The 24,646-nt window shown below is 36.6% G+C and overlaps 1 protein-coding gene across 3 annotated transcripts in view; it reads right to left on the bottom strand.

Annotated features, from left to right (window-relative positions):
- Positions 1-3,296: 3,296 nt before the first annotated feature.
- The window catches only part of RPS6KA6 (ribosomal protein S6 kinase A6), a 166,271-nt gene continuing 144,921 nt past the window's right edge, over positions 3,297-24,646 (bottom strand). For all 3 annotated transcript variants that reach the window (XM_036439817.2, XM_036439820.2, XM_036439819.2), the window contains 2 exons: positions 6,909-7,049; positions 3,297-4,971 (listed from right to left, as the gene is read on the bottom strand). In XM_036439817.2, the coding sequence (XP_036295710.1) occupies positions 4,846-4,971; positions 6,909-7,049 (267 nt within the window). In that variant the 3' untranslated portion in view covers positions 3,297-4,845. The remainder of the gene's footprint in view (positions 4,972-6,908; positions 7,050-24,646) is intronic.

Raw genomic sequence — 24,646 nt, 5'->3', positions numbered from 1 at the left:
GCCCACTGCAATAAGATAGTGGTGGCCCAGTTCCCTCAGCCTTGCCAGGGTAGCAGGTGGGCCCAGCCACTCCGTGTGCCTGCCTCCAGAGTCCACCAGTCCCCAGCCACCCAGGACCGGCTCATGGCTCAGGTAACCATGGCCGGCAGAGGCTTGTGCTGCTAGCAGATGTGTGATGCGGTGTCACCTTACCCTGATTGCCAGGTCGCCTCCCACTCCTGAGGGCTCCTGGACTGTGAGAGGGGAAAGGCCAGGCTGAGGGATCCCCCCACCTCCAGTGCATGGATTTTCATGCATTGAACCTCTAGTATGCTAAATAAATACCTTTTGAAGAGTAGATTAATTTACATAATTAGATAATTATAATAAAGCAAAACACTCTATTGTCTAAGGTTTAGAAATGTGAATATAAAGCAAATCCTAATTTGGCAATCTCTCTCTCTCTCTCTCTCTCTCTCTCTCTCTCTCTCTCTCACACACACACACACACACACACACACACACGCACACACACACACTTCTAAGCATTTAGCAAAGATTTCTTGCTGGTCAACATTCTAAAAGGTACATACATCATGCACTACAATATAACTAAGCAAGCTTGACTATTTGTTTTCTAAAAATACTTTTACTTTGTGTTTCTCTTCATAGTTCAAAGAAACTAATATTTATTATTTAAGAGTGACTATACCTTAGCTATTAGCAACCAACTTGAATTTTAAGTGATCAAGCATTATCATTTTATTAAAAATTATATGATGGACTTCACTAAACCCAGGAATATTGCATCCATTAGTAAAATGTATTTGTGAATAATCACTATCAATACCACTGCAGCCTTGCATAGGGATTCAGAAAACACAGTACTGGATTCTCCTATTAATTTCAGCAATCATTCATTTTGAGATACATGCCAAAATTATCTGAATAAGTTGATGAATGTAAGAAATTATTCTAAAAGTTTCATTGACCAATCTATACTTAACATGCATTGCATTATTGTTCAGATTTAACATTGTATTAATAGGATCTCTGTGTACTGAAATCTAGACAAAGGATCCAGATATTTTGACCCCACTGACAGTTTGCCTTCATTCTTTCTGTGCCCTATTTTTCTCTATAAATACAACAAGCATAGGAACCTGGGAGCAGCAGGAGACTCATTATATTATAGATCATATACTATGTGAAACAAGACTACAGATAAATATGGGATTGACAACAACTGCTTCTCTCCACACAGTTCTGTCACAGAAGTTCATTGTAAATTTCATTGTTATTAGAAAGCATGGGTGGTTTTAAAAGAAAATGTAAATTGAGAAGTGAAAAGGAAAGAAATTATAATAATCTGGCCTTGCAGCATACTGAGTAAATTCCTTGCCCAAAAATATCTTCCCTGATAATAACTGAATTTTAAATTATTCTCATCTGGTTCAATTGCTTAAAAATCCAGCAAGTAGAAACTCATTTGATTAATGGACATCTTTCTTGAAAAATGTCAATTATCTACTAACCACTGACAGAAAAATGTGAATTAATTCAATGAAAATAGCTGCTCTGTGGTAATGGAAGTTCTGATTTGAGTAAGGAGAAGGGCGTGAGGTCATTTTGGGGCACAAAATCTTTTAGGAATAATTTAATCATGGAGTCCTCTGTGAGGTAATCAAATAGGATAGCTCACAGGGGCTAGAAGGCTAGAGAAAGAAAATGTAGAGAATGCCAAAGACATACTTTGCTTAGTACAAAGCCGCAGTTTTCCAGTTAACCTTAGGGCCAAGATAAGTGGTTCTTCTTCAGATATGAAGGGTCTCTTGTTGTGAGGAAAATACTATTCAATCAATATAAATAAGTTTGTAAGTGGTCAGCACTATTTCAGCATGATTTTTGTTTTGTTTTGTTTTCTGTATTCCCGCATGATGCTTTTTTAAACACTAAGCATCTGTGCTTAAGTTTGTGGGTTGACTACACATATGAAATCCCTTTGGGCTAACCAGAGGTACTATAAAAATGTTTTACTATGTTTATCAAAGTCAAGAAATTATAAAAATCAGTTTAGTTATTACTGGGTCTAACACAATAGGTTAAAGTTCATTTCTCATGAAACAACTGAAACCTTTATTTCTCCACAAAAGCACCATCGCTGGCACTACTATTTTAACTTTCTTGCAATTGGTTTCCTGAGCTTATTCATACTATGTGCTTTAGGACATTATATAGTTAGTCTATCTTGGTAAAATTGGTGCTTTACCTTTGAGGAAAAAATGTTATTTCCCTTCCAGATAGCAATAACAATCCCAAACTGTGCTATCATTAAATACTATGAAGAAGCATCAACTAGAAAGAAAAGCAATGCAAAATCATTGTTCATGAATTCATTAGAAACTACAGCACTGTAAAGTTTTATAAAAATATTTTTAATGCTTAAGCATTTAGAGAAGCCCCATTAAAAATGTTCCATTCCCATCTGCATTTGTTGCTTTAGAGTTATAGCCAAATGGACACATGATTGATTAGGCATGCCTAACTGAGTTCCTTCTACAAAATGAGGATATAGTTTGAAGCTTTCCCTTATAAGGTTGCTCCCTACTACTGTTAAGCTACAATGTTAGAATTTTCCATAAGAAAAATCTTGCAAAATTATAGGAAAAATCCACTAGCATATCTGTATCTTTTATACATTGTCAATCCTCAATGAATGATGAGGAATCATGCTGTTCACTGCTTAATTCTGATTGTGTTCCTTTCATAAAGGGACTGTATGGCATGACCCTTCTGTACAAATTCATTGGTAAATTAGTTAAGATCATCTACTTATTTTTTTTAAATGACTGATTATGGAAAGACTGAAAGTTATTTTTTAGTATTTTTCATTTTCCAATTTCACTTATGCTAATTTTATACTATAAAAGTAGACATGGAAAAAGTATCTCTGCTCTCAAAAGTTCACCAGGAAAATCTGAGTGTGTCCTATCACTTTTGATAGGAAGGCATACAAGTACAAAGAACATAATGGCAAGAGGAAAATAAGTCTGAATATATGGACACAAATTGTCACATACAATTGCTTCTAGTAATAAAGCAAAACAAGGAAAGAAAAAAAGACACAATTTGGAGCACAAAAGTCTACAAGATATGATACCAATTTTTTTTAAGCACTGTTTTCCATGTGACATTAGATGTTCTTTAATGTCTTTCAATTATTGGAAAAAGACACCTCAAAATAAAGATACATACTTTTATACGTCACACCCAAGAAACATCTTTGTGCATGGAATATATATTACATGGTAAAGATAATATGTAGTTTCTTTTATTAAATACCAAAATTATGTCTCCTAGGTTAAGTTATATACTTCAGCAATTAGAAATCAACTCTCTCTCTCTGAACTAAGCAAAATAAAACACAGAGCGAACAGTACACCTAACATACATAAGTAGTTCACTTATATTCACTAAACAAAACTATAATATCCTCCAGTTTACATTCATGTGTTCTTTCTATCAGTAGTAGTAGTAGTAGTAGTAGTAGTACTAGTATTTTATTCAACAACACAAAAGGATTCTTTAAAATTATATCATTTAGAGAAAGCAATAATTAATACATAGTGATTTTGAATCATAAAATTTAATAAGACCAGACCACTTTGGCCATGTTTCTTTTATAATTTTAAAATGTGTTCAAATTTTATGCAGATCATTCATATTACTTCCTATTTAAAAATGCCAGTTTATCTTCTTGAAGTATAACTATTATGTAGCATTGTCTAAGGTTTACTGATATGCATTATACTATATCATCAGTGCTAAGCTCACAAGTTCACTACAGTAAAATTTCAACTATATTCCATAGAATTCAAGGTATACTACTATTATACACCATAATTCAAAACACATGGAAGTCCAAAAAAATAACAGTGCAATTCATTATAAGCGGGGCGGGGAGCGGGGGCAGATGATGATGGTTCATTTGAAAGTCAGCTTACATAAAACCAAGGTAGTATGAACACCATGTACTTTATTTTCAAAGGCTTAATTGTTTAGTAGGAGGTCACAACATCAATATGAAGCCTTAGGCTAAAAATTCTTCTTTTGTAGTACAATTCCATCAGAAGTGAACTCTATAGAAGCCTTACAGAAACCTTTATTTCTAGATGAGGCCACTTATGGATAATCTACAGGCCTGACTGCACACATTATCTGTGATTTAATTCTCCTGTAAAAACTTTGGCACCAACCATATCGGGTGTTCACATATTAGCATAAATAAATTTTGCACTGGAATCAAACTACTATGTCTACATTCTAGTGATTACAGAGTGGAGTTACTAACAAATGAATAGAGCCCTTTGGTTGTACACAATAATGAGCTTCTACAAATCACTTTCAATTTGTTTTTCTTTTTTTTTCTTCTTTTTTTTTTTTAAAAAAAGCCTATCCTTCAGGATCTTATGTCAAAAAATACTGAAATTGATTTGCATTATACTGTTATATTTGCTTCTTGATTATTGGTAATGAGTCACCAAATCATTATTGTATGAGACCAGAAACACTACAAAAGTAACTATTTAAAAGGAACTTTAGAAGCTAGTGTTCAAAGAAGCTGTTAGGACCTTGTAGATACCATATATATTTAAATAAATCTTGGACACTACTTCAAAACAACATATTGTGAGTATTGTGGACCCGTGTATGTTTATTTTTAAATTTCACTGCCCCTAAATAAGAAGACTTAAACAGAATATTCAAGTAATGTAGCAGAAAACAATGCCTTTGATATAAGAGTAGACAAAAGCTACACATTTGCCTTTTCTCTTCATCCAGTTTATCAGAGGAACACTGAAAATCTTACAAGCCAGTTGAAGTCTTCTTTTTCATGCTTCGTCGCTGAGCTAAGCTTGAGGCAGCAACAGGCTCTAGGACTGGTTGGAAGGTCTTGTGAGTCAGTGCTGAATATGTGGCAACCACCGCTTCCTAAAATAATGAGAAATATTACAAAATGAATCATAATCTCTGAAGATGAATAAAAATTTGCAAGTATATAATAACAAAATGTAACTACAACTTTTCTTTATTTTCTTTTTTTGCCTAGGAAAATAATTGAAAATACTTGACTTGTACATAGATGAGCCTTTGATGAATTAATACCTGATTACTTGTATATTTCTTATTTTAATAACTATGTGTCTTACAATATATCATTTTATTAGTCTTTCAGCACTAATTTAATTTTGTTTTACAAGTTTTAAAAAATTTTTTAATCTCAGAGGAAAGGGCGGGCAGAAGAGATTAACCAAAAAACTTATGTACATATATGCATAATCCATGGACATAGACGATAATGTGGTGAAAGCCTGGGGAAGGAACTGGAGCAGGGAGGAAGGGATAAAAAGAGGGGGTAAGGGCCGAAACCGGTTTGGCTCAGTGGTAGAGCTTCGGTCTGCGGACTGAAAGGTCCCAGGTTCGATTCCGGACAGGGGCATGTACATTGATTGTGGGCACATCCCCGGTAGGGGGTGTGCAAGAGGCAGCTGGTCGATGTTTCTCTCTCATCGACATTTCTAGCTCTATATCTCTCTCCCTTCCTCTCTGTAAAAAATCAATAAAAATATATATTTTAAAAAAAAGGGGGGCGTAAGGGGACATACGTAATACTTTCAACAGCAAAGATAAACTAAAAATAAATTTTATTTTTTATAGGATTGTACATATTATGTATATAAACACAATGTTCTTATTATACATAGTATAAGATTACTATAGTAAGGCTAATCAGCATATCCTCATATAGTTATCATTTTTGGTGTGTGTGTGTTTGTGATGAGAGTACTTGAAATCTCTTAGCAAATTTCAATATTCAATATGGTACTATTATGCTGTACATTAGATCTCTGGAGTTATTCATCCTGCATAACTTCAATGTTATATACTTTGACCAACTTCTCCCCATTTTTCCCTCCACCCCAGAAACCACCATTCTACTTTATGCTTCTACATATTTGACTTTTTTAGATTCCACATATATAAGAGGTCATGTAGCTTTTGTATTTTTGTGTCTGGCTTATTTCACTTAATATCATATCTTCCAGGAACACTATACATATTGTTGCAAATGGCAGGATCTCCTTTTTGAAAGCTGAATAATATTTCATTGTATGTGTGTCTATCACAACATCTTTATCATCAAAGAGTTATCTGTGCTCCCTTGTTCCCTGTAGCATTATTCTCAGTAGTCAAGACATAGAAACAATCTGTGTCCAAAAAGAGATGAATGCATAAATTACTAAAATTTAAAATCTAGGCTCAATATCTTTAAATATAGGAACATGCACTGATGGTTATTAATTTAGAAATCAATAACAATATTTTGTTTCCATATGAAATTTGTATTTAATCTAGTCCTAGCCTGTGTGTTTTCTAAGAGCTAAGCAAATATAATCAAGAAACTTGTATTTGTCATCAGAAAGGCTATATGGTAAAGAGAGAGAGAGAGAGAGAGAGAGAGAGAGAGAGGCAATGGTTGTTATTTAGAAATAAATGGAATAAAGCAAATCTATAAATAATATTTTTAAAAATATATTTTATTGATTTTTTTTTTTTACAGAGAGGAAGGGAGAGGGAAAGAGAGTTAGAAACATCGATGAGAGAGACATCAATCAGCTGCCTCCTGCACACCTCCTACTGGGGATGTGCCTGCAACCAAGGTATATGCCCTTGACCAGAATTGAACCTGAGACCTTTCAGTCCACGGGCCAACACTCTATCCACTGAGCCAAACCAGTTAGGGCTAAAAATAATCTTTTAAAAACAAAGACACTTTTAAGTAATTACATAAGTGGTCATGAGTGAATGGCATGCAACGGCTTTATAAAGTATCAAGCATTTAGAAGGTATATAAAAGTATGTTTTACCTTAATGACATATGATGTATCATTTCTATTTGGCTGGTCATTTGGCAACTGATCTCTGTGGGTTATCCATGAGTGTTTTAATATTTGTTCTGTAGTGTACCGCTGATGTGGGTCCATATGTAGCATATGGGAAAGCAAATCCTAAATTAAATTAAAAAATTAAATATGAAACTATATATCAATAATTTTTTAGTAAATACATACAATTTCACATTTTCTCAAAATATGACAGCATCATTATATTTTCAATCAGTTTGATCTAACCTACCCCTGGGGTAAACAAAACCTGTACTCTAAACACTTGATTGTCAAAAGAGAATTTTGAGATACATTTTTCAATATACAGTATATATTTACTTAATATTTTTAAATCAGAGTGTACCAAATCTGTGGGACTGAAATGTGGTTAGAGAGGGAAAATAAAAATGTAAAGTAGCAGGAGTTATCCTGGAATGTGCTAAATGGTTAAGAGTAGAAAGGAACTATTGATCTTTGCTTGTAAGTTGGATCCCAAAGTATAAGGGTATGTGTATATAAATACAGCATAGAAGGGAGGATCCCATTTGTTAATATACCCAATAACTAATGGTTTACTGAATAAAATAGTCAAGAAACTAAAACATAACTGACTGCTAGCATAATAGTGGTCATAATATCAAGTTTTTCATCAGAGTAACTAATTGTAAATTTGCTTATTTTATCTTTGATCATAAAAATGTTATAAAAAATAATATAACCTTATAGTGAAAAACAATTTTAAATATATGAAATTATCTGATAATTTTAAGTAAACTGTCTGCCAAACATATTTTAGAGAAAGGAGAAGTAAGCTCTCCTTAAATAGCATCTTCTAAAACAGAAACAAAATTATTATTTTGTAAACTTTTCATCAATAGCAGAAGCAGTGAAACTAAAAATTCTAAGGAGTAATATAATAATTTGAAGAATAATTTAAATGGTTTAATAATATAAGAGAGTATAACAATCAACATAAATCAATTGGTAAAAGGACAGATGGGCATAAATAAATGCCAAATAATATAAAAAATATAAAAAAAAGACCTAAGTGATAATCATAAAATGATAAATGTTCCAATGGTACAAGGACTTATTACTCTGGCCAAGATGGATTACCAGGGACTAGATTCACCAACCAGTTTGAAACAACCCTCTCACTCATCCTCACAAAAACAATCCCACACCATAAATATAGGACACAATAGCTTTCAAGAGGTCAAAGATTAGGAATGAGGAAGAGTGATCCTTAAAATACAGGAAACAAATCAAATATGCTCTATGATTGCCCTAGCTTACCACTTTGAAGAGAGAGTTTTCAAGCAGCTGTCAGGTAAGAGAAACCCAGGCAGAGCCTGACAGTTTCCCTCAGAGTTAGGAGAGACCAAGGAAGAGAGGAGTTAGCAGGACACACAACTAGAGAGGTGAGAAGATCAGATAAAGAACTACAGAGATTTGTAGAGGGTCTCCCTCAACTATTCAGCAGATTACTGATAAACCAATATATATATATTTTGGAGAAACTACCAAAGGCAATGTTAAGAACTATCTGAAAGGATTATAGAGAAATCAGAACTCATGCAAATTGGAGTATATCTCCTATTCCCATCAGCCAGACTGGAAAATCTCATAATTCATAGAGTATTTGTTATAGTGCTTACAGATAACCTCTCTGAGTAGTGAGGAGCCCTAGACTTAAAAAAAAATGTATTAGAAGGAAGATTTAAAAGCATCACATTGTTTCCCCTAACTTAACTGTGGCCCAGAATTTATCTCAAGAATATTTATATAAATAAAAACGTGTCTAATACCCACTGGGGTAAAATTCACTATGCCTGACTTCTTATAAAAAACTAGAGGCCCAGGTAGGCTGGTGATCAGGGCCAATTGGGGCCTTCCAGCAGCTGGCTGGGGCCTTCCTTCCCTGGCTGCTGGCTGCTGGCCTGGGCCTCCCTTTGTTCCATGCCACACATCATAGACAGCAATCAAACTCCCAGTCTCCTGGTCAAACTCCTGAGGGGACACACTTTGCATATTAACTATATATATTGTAGATAGATAGATAGATAGATAGATAGATAGATAGATAGATAGATAGATTATCATTCATAGAAGAGAAAAAGAAAAAGAAAATTAATAATAAGGAGAAAAAAGTCAATCAAGCCCAATAGGCATGGCTCAGTGGTTTAGCATTGACCTATGAACCAGGAGGTCCCGGTTGGATTCTTGGTCAGAGCACATGCCCAGGTTGCAGCCTTGATCTCCAGTGGGGGCCTACATGAGGCAGCTGATCAATGATTCTCTCTCATCATTGATGTTTCTCTCTCTCCCTCTCCTTTCCTCTCTGAAATCAATAAAAATATATTCTTAAAAGAAAAAGTCAATCAAAATTGACCCACAAGGCCCGGCCAGTGTGTCTCAGGTGGTTGGAACACCATCCTGTATACCAAAAGTAGCAGGTTTGATTCCCAGCCAGGGCACATACCTGGATTGTAAGTTATATTTCTGTTCAGTGAGCATGTGGGGGGCAACCAATGGATGCTTCTCTCTCAACTGCCTGTCTCTCTCTGTCTCTGTCTCTCTCTCTCTTCCCCTCTCATTAAAATCAATAAGCATGCCCTCAGGTGAGGGTTAAAAAAATTTGCAGCCCAGCCAGTGTGGCTCAAGGATTGAGCATCAACCAAGGAATCAAGAGGTCACTGGTTTAATTCCCTTCCAGGGGCACATTTCTGGGTTGCAGGCTCGATCCCCAGTAAGAGGCGTGCAGGAGGCAGCCAGTGGATGATGTTTCTCTATCTATCCATCTCCCTTCCTTTCTCTCTATAAAAATAAATAAAAACATTAAAAAACAAAAATCTTTAAATAATAAATAAAATTGACCCATGCTTAACACGTTAGAATCAGAAGATAAGGACACTAAAACATTTATAATTCCATTCCATATGTTCAAATATTAAGTAGAGGCATAGTAGATAAGAAAAGACAAATTGTACATTCTAAGTAACTATCAGCATATGAGTGGATAAAAAAAACCCCAAACTGTTAGATACTTCATCCACACAATGAAATACTATGCAGCTGTAAAAACAAAAGACCTTTTACCATTTGCAACAGCATGGATGGACCTGGAAAGTATTATGCTAAGCATAATAAGCCAGGCAGAGAAAGGTAAGTATCACATGATCTCACTCATATGTAGAATCTAATGAACCAAATATACTGAGGATCAAAACTAGCCCCAGAGACACAGAAGCATGAACAGACTGTTGAACTTCAGAGGGAAGGCAGGGGAGGGTGGATTGGAAGAAATCAACCAAAGAACTTGGATGCAAATATGCATATGCATAACCTGTGGACACAGATGATGGGTTGGTGAGGGCCTGGTGGGGTAGGGAATGGGAGTGAGCTAGAAGAGGTTAATGGGGGGAAAAGGAGGACCTATGTAACTTTCAACAATAAAGATTTTAAAAGGAAGACATACAAATGGTGAATAGATATGTGAAATGATGTTCAGCTTCACTAATTATTAGAAAAAAAATCAAAACTACAATTATATAACTCCCTCACACGTGTTAGAATGACTATTATCAACAATACAAGTAACAAGTGTTGGAGACATTGTGGAGAAAAGGGAACCTCATTCGCTGCTGGTGGGAATGTAAATTGGTACAGCCACTATGGAAACAGTATGGAGGTTCCTAAAAAATTAAGAATAGAGCTACCATGTGACCCCCAAATCCTTATTATAAGCATATTCCCCCAAAATAGAAAATATTTATTCTAAAATATATATATATATACTCCTATGTTCATTGCAGCATTATTCGTGGTGACCAAGACATGGAAACAAATAATCCTTTAATAGATAATTGAATAAAGAAGATGTGGTACATACATACAATGAAATATTACTTAGCCTCGGCCCTAAGAAAATATAAAATACTGCCATTTGCAACAACATGGGTGGACCTTTAGAATATCATGCTAAGTGAAATAAATCAGAAAAGTTAAGAACCAAATGATTTCACTTATATATGGGATAGAAAACTGAAAGTAGCAAATGAATATACAAGAAAAAAAACCTTATAGACACATCACATGATTTCACTCATATGTGGAATCTAATGAACAAAATGATCTGATGAACAAAATAGATCCAGAGACATAGATGTATGGAACAGACTGTGGAATCTCAGAGGGAAGGCAGGAGAGGGTGGATGGGTGGGAAGAGATCAATCAGTGAACTTGTATGCTTACATGCATAACCCATGGACACAGACAATAGGGGGTGAAAAGGGTGGGCTAGAAGTATTAAATGGGGAAGAAAAGGGGACATACGTAATTACTTTCAACATTTTTTAAAAACAAACAAAACACACACAAAAAAACATCATAGACATAGACAACAGTATGGTGGTTACCAAAGTGAAGGGGAGTAGGGGAGTAAAGGGTAAAGAGGGTCAAATATATGGTTATAGAAGATTATCTGACTTGGGCTGGTGGGCACACAATGCAATATGAAGATCCTGTATCATAAAAATATATACTTGAAACCTATGTAATCTTATTAGCCAATGTCACCTCAATAAATTCAATAAAAAGAAAGAAAAAATCCCCAGAGTCAAGAGATAAGTGTTGAGACGGCACAGAGAAACAAGAGGTCTGTATACTGTTGGTGGGAATGTAAATCGGTACAGCTACAATGCATACCATTATGGAAGCTCCTCAAAAAATTACAAATAGATCTACTATTCGATCTAGCCATTCCACTTCTGTGAATGTAAACAAAGGGAATGAAAACAGAAGTTTGATGAAATATAGGTACTTCCATGTATATCACAGCACTATTCACAATAACCAAAATATGGAAACAACACAAATGCTAATCAATGAAGAAATTGATAAAAAATAATGTGGTATATATATATGTATATATATATATATATATATATATATATACACACACACACACACACAATATAATTAATCAACCATGAGAAAGAAGGATATCTTGCCATCTGGGACAACAGGATGGCCCTTGAGTACATTATAGTAAGTGAGATAAGTCAGACAGAGAAAGACAAGAAGGTATGATAACACTTATATGTGGAATTTTTTTAAAAAATCATGTAATCCCATTTGTTTACTTTGTCTTTTGTTTCCCTTGACTATGAAAATCAGAAAAAATATTGGTATGAGAAATGTCTGAGATTTTACTGCCTATGTTTTATTCTCAGATATTTATGGTTTCAAGACTTACATTTATGTCTTTAATTCATTTTGAGTTTATTATTTTAAAATATATTTTTATTTATTTTAGAGAGGAATGGAGAGGAATATAGAGATAGAAACATTAATGGTGATAAAGAATCATTGATCAGCTGCCTCCTGCAAGCCCCCTATTGGGGATCAAGCCCACAACCCAGGCATGTGCCTTGATAGGGAATCAAACTGTGACTTCCTGGTTTATAGATCAATGCTCAACCACTGAGCCACTCCAGCCAGACAAGTTTATTCTTCTATAATAAAGTCTAGTCGAAACTGGTTTGGCTCAGTGGATAGAGCGTTGGCCTGCAAACTGAAGGGTCCCAGGTTGGATTCCGTTCGGGGGCATGTACATTGGTTGCAGGCACATCCCCGGTGAGGGGTGTGCAGGAAGCAGCTGGCCGATATCTCTCACTCATCGATGTTTCTAGCTCTCTCTCTCCCTTCCTCTCTGTAAAAAAATCAATAAAATATATATATATTTAAAAAGTCTAATTTTATTATTTTACATATCTGTTCGATTTTCCCAACAACACTTATTGAATAAAATATATTTACCCAATTGTGTGTTTTTATTTCCTTTTTCAAATATAAATTATCCATAAAGAGTGGGATTCTTTATGGACTCATTCTTCTGTTCCATTGATCTCTACGTTTATTTTTATGCCAGTACCAGTCTGTTTTGATTACTATGGCTTTCTGGTATAGTTTGATGTCAGGTATCTCTCCAACTTTGTACTTCTTTCTCAAAATTTTTGTGACTATTCATAGTCTTTGTCATTCCATATAAATTTTTGGAATATTTGTTCTGGTTCTCAGATATTTGCCATTGTATATTGATGGGAATGGCATTGAATCTACGATTGCTTTGGGTAGCATGGACATTTTAATGATGTTAATTCTTGCTACCCATTAACACAGTATACTTTTCCACTTGTATCTTATTAAATTTCTTTCTTCAGTGTTTTATAATTTTCCAAGTACAATTCTTTTATATCCTTGTTTAAATTTATCCCCAGGTATTTTATTCTTTTTAAAGCGGCTGTGAATGGAATTGTTTACTTAGTTTCTTTTTTTCTGGTTGTTCATTAGTAATGTATATAAAGGCAACTGATTGGATATGTATTCTGTATCCTGTTACTTTACTGAATTCATTTATCAGTTCCAGTAGTGTTTTGGTGGAATATTTAGAGTTCTCTATATAAAATATTATGTCATCTGCAAAATAAAAAGCTTTTGCAAAGCAAAGGAAACCACCAAATAAATGAAAATACAATCCACTGAATGGGAGAACATATTCCCTGAGACATCTGATAAGGCTTTAATATCCAAGACTTATAAAGAACTTATAAAATTCAATGCCAAAAAAAAACACCTAAAACAATCCAATTAAAAATGGGCAAAGGACCTGAATAAATACTTTTCTAAAAAGGATATGCTAATGGACAATTGATATGAAAAGATACTCAACATCACTAGTCATCAGAGAAGTGTAAATTAAGTCCACAATGATATATTACCTCACACCTGTCAGAATGGCTATCCTTGATAAATCAATACACAAGTGTTGGCAAGGAGGTAGAGAAAAGGGAATTTTCATGAATGCTTGATGGAAATACATGTTGGTGCAGACACTGTGGAAAGCAGTAGTACAAAGATATCTCAGAAAATGAAAAGTGGAACTGCCTTATGACCCAGTAATTCGACTTCTGGGAATTTATTCAAAAAAACCCAAACCATTAATTTGAAAGAATATATGTACCACTATGTCCACAATAGCCAAGATTTGGAAGCAGCTCAAGTGTCAATTAGTAGATGATTAGATAAAATAGCTGTGGTACATTTACTTTGTTGATTGCTACTTGGCTGTGAAAAGGGAAAATCTTACCCTTTGTGACAGCATGGGAGGATCTGAGCATTATGCTGAGTGAAATAAGCCAGTTAGAGAAAGACAAATACCATATGATTTCACTCATGTATGAAATCTAATGAACAAAATGAACTAATAAGCAAGATAGAAACAGACTCATAATTTGGTTGGGGGTTGAGTGGGGGGAGTGGAGGGATTAAGCAAAAAATAAAAATAAAGAGAAAAAAAACTCATGGGCATGGACAACAGTGTGGTAATTGCCAGGTGGAGGGAGTTTGGGGGGAGGTATAGGAGCATTTAGCAGGGATAAATGGTAATCGACAGAGTTGACTTGTAGCAGTGAACACACAATAAAGTGTATAGATTATGTATTGTAGCATTGTGCAACTGAAATGTATAATTTTGGTAAGCAGTATCACCCCCAATAAATTCATTAAAATGGAAAAAAATCAAGCCTGTTAAAAAACAGAGCAAAATGATATTTAGCATGAGATAGGGGCAATAGGGTAAGATAAATATTATTTAAGTAGACAACCTTGTAAAAATAATAAATGAGCCATAGACTTCTAATGCATAGTATAATGATTATAGATAATAATATTATATCATAATTATATAATGTGAAAAATATTGCTATTACATCAATCATATTACAATGTATACAACATGCTGTGTACATTAATTTAAAAATAAAACAAGGTAGATGAATCTTTAGGGAATTATGATAAGTGAAATCAGTCATACAGAGAAAGACAAATACTATATTATATCACTTGCATGAGGAATCTAAAAAAAAAATTAATGAAGAAACAAAATAGAAACAGACTCATAGGTACAAAGAATAGACTGATGGTTACAAGATGGGAGGGGGTTGGAAGGCTGGGTGAAAAGGTGAAGGGATTAAGAAGTACAAGTTGGTAGTTACAAAACAGTCACAGAGATATAAAGTACAGCAAAAAGAATATAGTCAATAAATTGCAATAACTATGGATGAAGGCAGGTGGGTACTTGAAATATAACAGGATCACTTTGTAAAATATATGACTGATCAATATGCTGTATACCTGAACCCAATACAAAATAATATAGAGTGTAAATAGTAATCAAAAAATTAAAATAAAAACTAATGACTTTAGTTAAGATATTAAACTTATGGGCTTACATAATAAAATAAAATCCTATATAATAAAAGCCTAATATGTAAATCAACCGAACAGTGGACCAAACACCCAAATGACCTGCATAACAACTGGTCACTATGATGTGCACTGAACACCAGGAGGCAGATGTTCAATGCAGGAGTTGCTCTAGCCCACAGGCCCCGATTGGTGGCAGTGGTGGGGGGCAGAGCTGGTGAGGGGGTGGTGAGTGGGTGGCACAAAACCAACCAAGGCAGGTGCCAGTGGGGGTCCCGCTGATCACCTTGTCAGGTCAGTCACCTCACAGATCGGCCCTGATCTCTGGCTAGGCGTAGGAACCCTACCCATGTACAAATTTCATACACGAGGCCTCTAGTAAAAATATAAAAATAGATGATCAAGTTTTGGCAAGGATATGGAATAACTAAAACTCTCATACACTGCTGGTAGGAATATAAAATGGTACTTTGAAAAACAGTTTCATGATTTCTTTAAAAAGCAAATATATTGATGGGGAGAAAAAATGATGGCAGAATGGACAGACGTGTCCCAAGCCTTGTCCCGGAGCAGAAAGAACAGCTGAGGTTAACTCGGGGAGTGTTTGTTGGCAAGTTAAGGGACCATTATACTCCAGAAGAAGGTGGTAGACATCTTGACGAGGTTCCCCTGACCAGGCAGCCCCCACTGCTGCTGGGTTACCTCCCAGAGCTACCAACTTGGACATGGAGACAGCACCATCTTAAAGGGGAAAGTGGATGTTATCAGAAGCCTGAAAATCTACAACTGCAGCACCCACCCAACAACTGCGTACCCCAGAACACAGGTCCTCAATTGGCCCAAACACACAGATTCTGATGAGCTCCACACTCAACCAAGGAAAGGTCAGATTTTGCCTGGGATGAAGGGAGAGAGAACTATATAATCAGGTATTTGGAGAAGAGAGACCATGGGGAGACAAAGAAACAGCCTGCATATGAAAGAAAAGTAGGCATAACCAAAAAAAGAAGTAAACAAAATGAAGGCAAGAAACCAGTAAGAGAAAGAATACAGAGAAATGGTCATAAGGTGGCTGAAAAGAATGGAAGACAAATTTGACAATAGTAGTAAGAACCAAGAAGAAATGAAGAAGAACCGAGAAGAGATGAAAAATGGCATTGTTGTTGCAAAGAACTCAATAGGAAGAATCAAGAGTAGACTAGAAGAAGCAGAGGACCACATCAATGAGCTAGCAGAGCAGCTTTTAGAAAAAAAAATTAAAAAAAGGGGAGAGCCTAAGGGAACTTTTATATATATATATATATATATATATATATATATATATATATATATATATATATCCCTCTCCCTTCCTCTCTGTAAAAAATCAATAATATATATATTATTATTGATTTTTTTACAGAGAGGAAGGGAGAGGGATAGAAAGTTATAAACATCGATGATGAGAGAGAAACATCCATCAGCTGCCTCCTGCACACTCCCCACTGGGGATGGGCCCGCAACCAAGGTACGTGCCCTGGACTGGAATCGAACCTGGGACCTTTCAGTCCGCAGGCTGATACTCTATCCACTGAGCCAAACCAGTTTTGGCTCACTGAATTTTCTTGATAGTTAAGAGGAAGAGGAAAATAAGCTTACGCACAGTTCACTAAAATATGTCACTTCAATATGAGAAAGTTTCCATTTTTTTCAAAATGGATATAGTAGTGCTGGCCAGTTTTAAAAAAGATACTGAGCTATGACAAGAAAGATCACTTACACATAGTCAGTTTGGTATTTAGTTAGATAACGTAATTGAAAAAAAAACATTATTAACAAAAATGAGTAATGTAATTTAATCTAGATCTCGATGATTTATTTTTATACTCATTTTAAGTAAAAAGTAAAAGCTTGCAAAACTCCAAATTTGTTGAACACACATGAATACAGCATAATAGCAATTTCCTATTCTCACAGTACTCAGGTAGCAAATTCAATTTAAATTTAATTATGAGACTGAGATAAACCATTTTCATCATACTTACTACTAATTATACTGTAAGCATTTCATTTGGCCAAATGTGTTACTATTCATACTTCCTCAGCATAAAAGACTGAGTTCCGTATATACTTAACACTTTGTGACTTGATCACAGGTAACAACAAATAATTTATTTCTTACTATAAAACGCCCTTCACTCAGTGGGGCTTGACAGAGGACCTTATGCTGTACCCTCCACCCCAGCTCTGGGCCAGGAAACCTCAGACTGTGCTTCCCTACCCTGGAGCTGGGACCAAGAGACCTCAGGGCGTGTCCCCCACCCAGCAGGGCTTGACAGGGGACCTCAGGCTGCTCTCCCCACACCTGGCACCAGGCTGGGAGACCTGAGGTCACGCCCCCCACCCAATGCTGGGTTGGGGGACCTGAGGCTTCGTCCGAAAGGGCTTGATGAGGATGGGGCAAGCCAAGTCTGGGTCTCACCCAATGGGAGTGGGTCTTGCTGGGTCTGGGTCTCCTGCGTGTTCGAAGTCTGTGCAGGTGGTGGGTGGGGATTTGACTCTAGGTCCTTTGGTGCATCCCAGACTCTGACAGGAGGGAGATTTTATATACATTTTACTAATTTTCTTTCATCTCTGACACTTCTATTATAGAGAAAGGGCAAATAGCAATATTAAAATATTTCCTCTAATTAATTCCCTTTTAATAGTGCACAAATTTCATGCACAGGCCAATAGTATATACATAAAATACTAAATAAATATTTAATCACTACATTGTATACCTGAAACTAATATAATATTGCATGTTAGCTATAACTGAAAAATAAAATTTAAAAATAATCTAAAAAGATTATATAGCTAATGAAAAAGTATTAAAATAAGTATTCATTATGCTAGATGTGGAAAACAGTAGGGAGTTTCTTCAAAAAAATTCAAAATGGAAATTCCATTTGACCCTGAGATCCAACTTCTGGGAATATATTTTAAGAATCCCCAAACACCAACCAGAAACAGTATATGCACCTCTATGTTCATTGTAGCATTATTTGCAGCAGCCAAGATTTGGAACGAGCCAAATGCCCATCTGCAAATGAAAGGATAGAAGATACATGGTACATTTACACAATGGAATATTACATGATTTTAAAAATGAAGGAACTTTTATCCTTCATGACAGCATGGATGAATCAGGAGAATATTATGCTAAGCAAAATAAGCCACTCACAGAAATATAAATATCATATGATCTCACTAATATGTAGAATATAATGAACAAAATAAACTGATGAACAAAATGGAACAGACTGGATGATAAACCAGGGGAGGGGGGTGTGGGTGACTGGATAAATAAAGGTAAAGGATTATTAGCTCAAGAGGTATATTTGAGATCCAAAATGGCAGCCAATAGGATGGCAGTAAGGAACAGAGTTTGAGTGAGGGAATGAAAGGGGAGAGTGTGGGCATGTGGGGATGTGTGTGTGTGAGTGAGGGACAGCTATATTCTTCAGGACTTTTTGGGACTGGTGGACCAGGCTCTCCTAGCTGGGCTGACTCTGTTACAACTACAGTCTTTTCCAGGGCATTCTGAAGGGTAGGGTGGCTGTGACTGAGAGTCCACCAGGGAAACCTCGGACACCACCCAGGACCCTACAGCCACACCAGTCAGGGACCTGCTGCCTCAGCTGAGAACCCATGAACACTGAGACTCCAGCTTCCCCAACCACAGTCTCCTAAAATGTTTGTCCAGTGGGAGACAAAATGGCAGCCAAATAGGTGGATGGATCCTGCTTCTTCTCACAGAGCAGATAGAAGAAACAGCTGAGTTGAATAACATTCACGCAGAACTGGTGAATTAAACACAGCTGGTGAGGCAATTCATGGCCAGAAAGGTCAGAGGATGGCCGGAGAATGGTAGGATCGGGGATCTGGGCTGGAGAGGGAGACATGCACAACTGGAACTAGTGGGTCAGAAGGAAACTGCTCTGCACCAAGTCCGTGCTCCATGGGGACACCTGTAACACTCAACTGTGGAAAGGGGTCCATAGGGCTGCTGGCAGTGGGGAACTCTAGATTTCAGTCCACAGCCATGGGAGGCTGCACCAGAAAGGCAGCCTGAAGTTCTGCGTGGGCCATGCAATGCTGGGGGGAGAGAATCGTGCATCAGTGTGCTTACTCTGTCTTTATATTTTCCTTGATTTTACTCACTAAACCCAATACATAGGATCTTTCAATTACAAACACTCACCGAGACTGCAATGCAGGGGGAGGTGATTTTGTGGAGACTGCACAGAAAAACACAGAGAGGCAACTAGGAATCCAGCTCTGGGACAGTCTGGTCCCTCCAATCCTAAACAGCCATTTCTCTCCTGAAGACCAGGCTCCTCCTAGCAGTGCAGCTGCACCCAGCCTTGAGCCTCACAGAGAAACAACGATTCTGAAAACCCTCAGGGAGCCATTGGGAACAGAGTTGAGAGGGCATTTGGTCCCAGAACCTATTATAGCAATATTGCTTCCTAGAGCCCTTTTGAGAAATAGATGCTTGTGTAAATATAACTAAAAGCAGGCAGATAAACAAAGCAGGCAGATTGATCCCATCTGGCTGAAACCAAGGCTGTGGAGTATGACACAGAGGAGCGGTGGATCACTGGGAACTTCAACATGGTGCTGACTACCTAACAGGAAACTGAGACATGGCAGACACAACAGTAGATAGGGGTTTTAAACCAGCTCCAGGGACATTAAAACTCAGCTGAAGCAAACGACACTTTTTAAATTTTTTATCTATTACTTAAAAAATTAATTTATTTTCTTTTAAAAATTGTATTTATTATTATTATTATTATTATTATTAAACCTTTTATGTATTTTTGGAAGTGTTCTATATTCTATTATTATTTTTATTTTTTTAAATAAATCTTTATTGCTCAGATTATTACAATTGTTTCTCCTTTGTCCCCCCATAGCTCCCTTCCACCCATTCCCACCCCACCCTCTGCCTTTATCTCCCCCGGCCACCCCCCCAGCCCTGGCCCTCATCCATATGTGTACCATTTTAATCCAGTCTCTTCCTGCACCCCCCACACCCCTTTCCCCTTAATAATTATCAACCCACTCCCTTTCTTTGCCCCTGATTCTATTATATTCACCAGTTTATTCTGTTCCTCAAATTTTTAGTTCACTTGATTTTTAGATTCACTTGTTGATATATATGTATTTGTTGATCATAATTTTTATCTTTTTTGTTCTTCTTCCTCTTCTTAAAGAATACCTTTCAGCATTTCATATAATACTGGTTTGGTGGTGATGAACTCCTTTAGCTTTTTCTTATCTGTGAAGCTCTTTATCTGCCCTTCAATTCTGAATGATAACTTTGCTGGATGCATTAGTCTTGGTTGTAGGTTCTTGGTATTCATCACTTTGAATATTTCTTGCCACTCCCTTCTGACCTGCATAGTTTGTGTTGAGAAATCAGCTGATGGTCGAATGGGTGCTCCCTTATAGGTAACCAGCTGCTTTTCTCTTGCTGCTTATAAGATCCTCTTTTTGTCTTTTGCCCTTGGCATTTTAATTATGATGTATCTTGGTGTGGTCCTCCTTGGATTCCTCTTGTTTGAGGTTCTGTGCACTTCCTGGACTTGTAAGTTTATTTCTTTCACCAGGTGGGGGAAGTTTTCAGTCATTATTTCTTCAAATAGGTTTTCAGTATCTTGCACTCTCTCTTATTCTGGCACCCCCATAATTCTGATGTTGGTATGCTTGAAGTTGTCCCACAGGATCCTTACAGCACCTTTTAACCATGGTTTTGAACTCTATATCCAGTCTTTTGTTCTCCATCTTTTTCGTTTGAGATCTATTTCCTTGTCTCAGCATTTTCACTGCTTCCCAGAGTTGGTAGGATGGCTTTGTGTGTTTGGTATCCTATATGGCCTGGTGGGTCAGCCTCCCCAGTTACCTAAGGTAGACACTCTTGGTGCTCCCCTTTGTGGACTGTGTGTACAGCCTTGTTGTAGTTAAGTCTTGATTGTTGTTGGTATCCTTGGGAGGAATTGACCTTCAGACCAATTGGATGTGAGTATCAGATGTGTCTACTCTGGGATACCTTCTGTATTGGAGACAGTCTTATAGGATCAGACTTGCAAAATTGCAAAAGCCTCTGTGCTCAGCTTGAATGGGGTGGAGTCTCAGAGCTGAGCTGAGAGTCTTGGCTTCCTGTAAGCCCCACCCTTGAGTGCTTGCCTGAGTTTCCTCCTGACCTCTGCCTTATGGGGCTCCCCCAAGTTTCTGCCTGACTGTGCCAGATTCCCCATGCAAGAGCGTGGGTACCCCAAGAGCTCACCCAGAATTGGGTTGGGTCTCTGTAGTCTGGAGCTTCTGACTCCTTCTGCTATGGAGAGGCTGCAGGAAACTCCGTGGTCAGACCTCTCTGCTCTTACTCACTCACGTGTGACTGTAGACCCTGCCTGCTGTGGCTCCTGGCTCCCCCAGTCTCCCCGTCTCTGAGTCTCCAGGTGCCTTCTCTACAGTCCGGACTCCACCCTTATGAGCTTGGGTCCAGGGGATTTTGGCCGGGGGTGGGGTGAGAGGGGTGGGGTTCAGTACAGTCAGAAAGGGTTCAGTGCAATCTGGGACTTCCTTTCCCCTCCCGCCAGCCAGGCATTCGGCCGCACTTCCTCTCTGTGTGCGCGTCACCCTACCTCAGTGCTTTGCGGCTCCCAATCTTCTTTCTAGTAGTAAATTTACCACTCCGCCAACTTTACTGTGTTTTTGGATGATGTCTATTCTGATTTTAGTTGTTTTGAAATTGTGCAAGGAGGCAGCTTAGGTGCTTATGTAGGCCACCATCTTGGTACTCCTCTATTTTTATTTTTTAAACATTATTTTACTCTATCTTATTTTTTCCTTTTTGCCAACACTTTCTTCCTCACTTTTCCCTTTTCATCCTATTTCTCTTCTCCTGTTCCTGCTTTAGTTTTTCTCTCTCTTTTCTATTTACTCCTTGTTAAAAAATAATCTTTATTTACTTTATTGATGCACTATTATAGGAATATCTGTTGGCTTATTCATATATATAATTTCCTTTCTCCTGCTACAAGTCCATGTAGCTTTCTCTTTCCTCTTTCTTCTCTAGTCAATTTTTTTTCTTGTTTGTTTGATTGTAAGTTTGTTTTTATTTATTTTTTATTTTATGCTTTTGTTCTCCTCTCTTCGCATGCTCTCTTCTTCTAATACTAATAGCTTAATTTTATTTACTCACCAAGCTCAAGCCTATCTGCTCTATATTCTCCATTTCCAAAAACAGATGAATATATAGATAGATAAATTAAAGGAAAAACATTTTATATATACATTTTATTTTTTATTATATATATTTATTTACATATATTTAGTTATCATTTATTGAGAATTTTAACTAAATATTATTTTAGTTATTATTATTTATTTATTATTGAGAATTTTGCTTTTTACTTTTCTTATTATACACTCATTCACTTTCTACCTCCTCTATACTGAATCATAGCCATTCCCCCATTCTTTCAATTCCTTTACCTTACCTTCTGGATATAAGCTCTACCTCTTTAGATTCAACTCCCCCATCCCCACTTTTTCTGGGTGTTACTTTTTGTATTTTTTTGTTTAGTTGTTGGCGTTGTGGAGTTTTCTCTCCATATTATATTCTACACATCCCCCTTTTATTTTTCTATTCTCTCTTACCTTTTTTCTTTTTCTCAATATCAGTTTTACACTCTTTTCTCTCCCCTAATTCTTTTTTCTAAGGTGGTTATCTCTATTTGGCATTACTGGTGTTGTGAATGCATTTGTATTTTGTTCCCTCTGTGTTGTGTTTTGTTGAGTGGTATTTTGTGCATTTTGGTCAACGTGGTAGAGAGTGAGTCACATAACCAGACACCTTCATAGGAGAGACAAAGAAACAGCCTGCATACAAAAAAAAGGAGGTATCACCAGAAAAGTGAATAAATAAAATGGAAGCAAGGATTTTTTTTCAGAGAAAGAATACATAGAAATGGTCACAAGGACAAGCAAAAGGATGGAAGACAAATTCAACAATATGTGTAAGAATAAAAAGGAAATGAAAAAGAACAAAAAAAATGAAAACTGACATCATTGCAATAAATATCTCATTAGAAAGCATCAAGAGTAGACTAGAAGAAGCAGAGGACTGCATCAGTGAACTAAAATACAAGGTAGAAACAAACAAACAAACAAACAAACAAACAAAAACAAGCAGAGCAGCACTTAGAAAAAAACCAAACCAAAACAAACAGGAGGAAAGCCTAAGTGAGCTTTGGGAAAACACGAAACAAAACAACATCCACATAATGGGATAGCCAGAAGGAGAGGAAATTTATCAAGGTATAGAAAACTTGTTTGAAGAAATACTGACAGAAAGCTTTCCTGTTATTGGGAAGCAAAAACTCATACAAGTCCAAGAAGCTCACAGAGTCACAAACAAGATGAACCAAAAAAGACTGACACCAAGACACATCATAATTAAGTTGTGAAACACTAACAACAATGTAAGAAGCTTAAAGGCTCCCAGGGAGAGACAGAAAGTTAACTATAAGGGATCTCTCATTAGACTATCAGTGGATTTCTCAACAGAAACACATCAGGCCAGAAGGGAATGGAATGAAATATACAAAGTCATGCAAAACAAGGGACTGAATCCAAGAATACTATACCCAGCAAGGCTATCATTCAAAATTGAAGGTGTAATCAGGAGCTTCACAGACAAAAGAGGGCTAAGGGAGTTTGTTACCACCAAGTCAACAATGCAACATATGCTAAGGGACTGCTGTGAAAAGAAGAAATAGAAAGGGAAGAAGAAACACAGGCATAAAGTATAAAAATGGCAAAAAACAAGTACCTATCAATAATAACCTTAAGCCCTAGCCAGTTTGGCTCAGTAGATAGAGCATCAGTGTGTGGACTAAAGGGTCCTGGGTTTTATTCCAGTCAAGGGCACACACCTTGATAGCAGATTCCTCTCTGGTATGGGCTCTCATCAGGGTCCATGCACGAAGCAACCAATTGATGTGTTTCTCTCACATTGATGTTTGTATCTGTCTTTCCCTCTCTCTTCTACTCTCACTAAAAATTAATGGAAAATATCCTTGGGTAAGTGTTAAAATAATAATAATAATAATAATAATAATAATAATAATAATAATATAATAACATTAGATGTAAATGGATTAAGTGCTCCAATCAAAACAGATAGGTAACTGAATGGATAGGAATACATGACCCATACATTTGCTGCCTAAAAGAGACCCACTTCATAACAAAGGACTCAAACGTACTGATAATGAAAGGATAAAATAAAAGTTTTCAGGTGAATGGAAATTTTAAAAAAGCTGGGGTAGTAATACTTACATCAGACAAATTAGATTTCATAGTGAAGGCCATAACAAGATATAAGGAAGGCCACTTCATAATACTAAAGGGAGCAA

Source organism: Pipistrellus kuhlii, unplaced genomic scaffold (assembly GCF_014108245.1).
Source record: "Pipistrellus kuhlii isolate mPipKuh1 unplaced genomic scaffold, mPipKuh1.p scaffold_m20_p_16, whole genome shotgun sequence".
NCBI classification, from domain to species: Eukaryota; Metazoa; Chordata; class Mammalia; order Chiroptera; family Vespertilionidae; genus Pipistrellus; species Pipistrellus kuhlii.
Note: the sequence above shows the minus strand (reverse complement) of the source record. Positions and strands in the feature narration are given on the sequence as shown.